This window comes from Drosophila elegans, unplaced genomic scaffold (assembly GCF_018152505.1).
Source record: "Drosophila elegans isolate 14027-0461.03 unplaced genomic scaffold, ASM1815250v1 contig_208, whole genome shotgun sequence".
Classification (NCBI taxonomy): Eukaryota; Metazoa; Arthropoda; class Insecta; order Diptera; family Drosophilidae; genus Drosophila; species Drosophila elegans.
Genome location: NW_024545578.1, coordinates 14799144 through 14802577, shown reverse-complemented (window position 1 = coordinate 14802577; position 3434 = coordinate 14799144). Strand labels below are relative to the sequence as shown.

General features: G+C 40.9%; 1 protein-coding gene across 1 annotated transcript; it reads left to right on the top strand.

Moving 5' to 3' along the window:
- The first annotated feature begins 1235 nt into the window (after positions 1-1235).
- LOC108150158 (antigen 5 like allergen Cul n 1-like) lies at positions 1236-2938 on the top strand. Its single transcript, XM_017278127.2, has 3 exons — positions 1236-1449; positions 1799-2217; positions 2282-2938. The coding sequence occupies exons 1-3, from the start codon at positions 1273-1275 to the stop codon at positions 2505-2507; spliced, it is 822 nt and encodes a 273-aa protein (XP_017133616.1). The 5' UTR covers positions 1236-1272; the 3' UTR covers positions 2508-2938.
- The last annotated feature ends 496 nt before the right edge of the window (positions 2939-3434 follow it).

The following is a 3434-nucleotide window of genomic DNA, read 5'->3' as shown; positions in this document are numbered from 1 at the left end:
GAGGTCCGATGGCCCAATTAAGTACGTCGTAAGTTTGTTGGAAGTTCACTGTCGAGCCAATTACACGCAAATCAACTGGGGCCCCAGTTGTCAGACAATTAGCGACTAAGGCGACTCAGCTGGCAACCCGGCAAAAGCGCCTTTGCCCGTAATCAATTGAGCGATATTGAGTTATTAGGCTTTTCATGCCGGCTTTCATGGGGGCGGGCGTGTGTTTGGAAAAGTCTCTGCGAGTGCGGTTACCCCCAAATAGCATTTAATGTGCTCTAATGCGAATGGCATTGACATCCGCTTCACTGCGAAAAATACAAGTAATGCAAATTGGTTTTAACTTAAGGAAATTATAAGCCTTTATGTCGAACATTCCCAACAATTTGAGCTTATATGACATTATAATTTTATAAAAGGGGTTTATATTGAACACCTCTCTATTTATTGGTGCCTTTCTTGAAAAAGAGGTTCAACATTTAAAGACACCTTTTTTTTCCAGTGGAAATGCCAACGAAAGTGAGCCCCAGTCTGAAGGCACTCAGCTGTTAAACGCGACAACGATGATGACAGCCATTTTTGGTAACAGAATGTTTGCTACAACTTTTCGCGGCCAATTTTGTGGCCCACTGAATGACAATGGGAATGGGAAAAGCTTGTAGCTGTCTTTGTCACTGTCGCTTTTGCCGTCTCTCTCCTCGTCTCTATAGCCTTATCTTTTACCTTGTCAGTGGCAATTGGAGGTTGCTACGAGCTCTAATCGCTTGAAAAACCCTTGAAAACGCTTGAAAAACTAAAAACAAAAATCAGTACACGAAAAAAATATAATTATATTTTGAAGATCTTTGTCTTTTTTCTTTCATTAATTATCTTAAAAAAAATACGAATTTTTTTAAGATTCTTTGGTTGTAATATTGCTAAATAAAGACCAATAGCTCAGGACAATCCTCAACAGTTTCCGTCAAATTCAAAAAAAAAAATGTTTAAGAAAATATACAGGTTTATATACAAATTCATTGGAAAAATATACTGTTTAATGTTTTACAATACAGATTTTTTTATGTAAAAAAACAGAAGCATATCAAAGCAGAAAAAAAATAGTATATATATGTTCATGTATGTTTATGAAGCATCTGTTTATTGTCAATTAAAATCGCGCACAGATATCGATAATCGTAATGTATAAAACAACTTCCAGCTGTTTTTTTTTTTACTTGATAAGGCTTTATAAGGCCGAGTCATGGCTTATTAAGTGCACAGTCAGTCTGTATTAAGCCATCGACCATGAAGATGTCTCTTGTTCTGCTTTCGCTGATACCTCGATTGCTGGGGGTCACATCCCAGCTCTCGGTTAAACTGGAAGATGTGATCACCACAACGGCGCCCAAACTGAGTCCTTATTGCCAGCCTAAGTTGTGCCCCAAAGGACAAACCCATGTGGCTTGTGAAAGCTATTACAAAGTGAGTACAATTCGAGTCATGAGCCAAATATAAATTCAAAGAATACTTAGATCTTGTATAAAAGCTGAATTTAAGAAGAGTATATATATGATTAATAAAGATTTTTAAAAAATATATATAAATCGCTGGCTTAAATTTAAAAAATCAAATAAGCAAGCCAGATAGGCCACGGAATTCGGAATTCTCTAATTCATCTCAAGAATTGCAAAAGATTTCAAAGAAAAATCCGAACCGTCAATCTGGTCAGATAGGTTCTTTCTGTGTCTTTAATATCCTACCATTTTTTTGCACCTGAAACATAAGTTGGTATTGGAAACTTATATAGTTAACTACCGAAATCCTTCCACAGAGTCTATACCGCACCTGCTCCGCCAAGGAGACGGTTTTAGTGAACATGACGATCCTCGCGGAGACTATTCTGAAGCAGCACAACGAGCGGCGGTATTTGCTGGCCAGCGGTAAGGATTCCTCACTGCCACGTGCCGCTCGAATGGTGGCCATGCAGTGGGACGAGGACCTGGCCGCCGTGGCAGGATTCAATGCCAGGATGTGTCAGCCCAAGCACGACGACTGCCGCAACACGATTAAATTTCCGCGATCCGGTCAGAATATTATTGTATTCAATATGACACGGCAAGTGGATAAAGAACTGATGGAGAAACTCTACCCGAAGCTGGTGTCCATTGCGGTGAAGACGTGGTGGACGGAGTCGCAAAAGATGTCCGCCGTGAACATGGAGCTCTATCCGTGTGATGAGAAAAAGCAGGAGTAAGTTGAATCCCTCGACCACATTATGAAGCCGCCTCTTGACCAACTCCACTCCATTCGACAGAGCGTACCGCCACTTTGCGGTCATGGCCATCGAGGGCAACTCGCACGTGGGCTGCGCCGGACTGCGCTACGTGGTGGACAACCTGACCCAGTTCAAGCTCACCTGCAACTACGCCCGGGCTCCGGTCTGCGGACAGCCGATCTACCGCTTCCAGCCCGTAGGATGCCAGACGGGCCGCAACAAGAAGCACTCGTCCCTGTGCTCGCCAACGGAACTCTTTCGCTGAGTTTTTCGCGAAAGCCACTCACTGCGAAAAGCCACATTAACGCATCTTATTTATCCATGTTTGTCCGAAATCTGGCCCACCTGGCCATGAATACCAGCCAACGAGTGGCCAAAACGAACGGGCATGTCCCACAGCTGCACATGCAAAATTTAAACAACTCCATCGGAATGGAATTTCTGCCAATTTCCTGTGACGAGCCCGGCCCGAGGTCCTTGGCGTTCCTGGCAGGAAGTATCGATGGCGGTGCAATTACCTGCATAACAGCCGGCAAAAATAGTCACACTGTAAAATAATGATTTGAAACGATGGAGCTCAGGCTAGCGAATTTAACAGAATGTTCACACCTATTTTTTTTTTTAGAGATTTGGGCTTATAAAAATTTAAGACAGATTATTAAACATATTATTAAAAATGGTAGAAGTGCTTCCTAACTTATATCTAGTATAGTTAAAAATATATTATATAAAATGGATGAAGTACTTCCTAATTTATATCTGATATAGTTTGAAACCTTTTTAGTTAAAGTTATGCATTCAAATATTAAACTTAAAAAGAATCAGAACTAAAAATTATTTTCAAATAAAAAGCTTGCGAATTAAAAGTATTTAAAATTAAATATAAGTAAAGAATACCATCAGTTATTTCCCTGAGTATACTTTGCGGTCTCGTTGGGGAAATGATAGTTAAAATGTCACTTACAGGCATTCCCCATTTAGCAGGTATCTAGAGCACTCTAAGTGAAAAAAAATCGAAGCGAAATGATGCAACGCTCATGATTATCGCAGTCCCTACTTCCGACGCGCCTTTATGGGTGTAAACAACTTGATTAGGACAACTTGATTGGGCTGAGCTCATTTCTGCATAAACTTTATGGCTTGCTTAGGATTGGCATTTAATGGCCAATCGAGTGGCGTTTGGGTCATTAAC

What these genes read in the sequence shown, in the direction of transcription:
- LOC108150158 (XM_017278127.2), top strand. Translation starts at nt 1,273, where the DNA reads ATGAAGATGTCTCTTGTTCTGCTTTCGCTGATACCTCGATTGCTGGGG. An exon ending in CTTGTGAAAGCTATTACAAA is followed by an intron (nt 1,450 to 1,798) that starts GTGAGTACAATT and finishes ATCCTTCCACAG; the next exon opens with AGTCTATACCGCACCTGCTC. An exon ending in TGTGATGAGAAAAAGCAGGA is followed by an intron (nt 2,218 to 2,281) that starts GTAAGTTGAATC and finishes TCCATTCGACAG; the next exon opens with AGCGTACCGCCACTTTGCGG.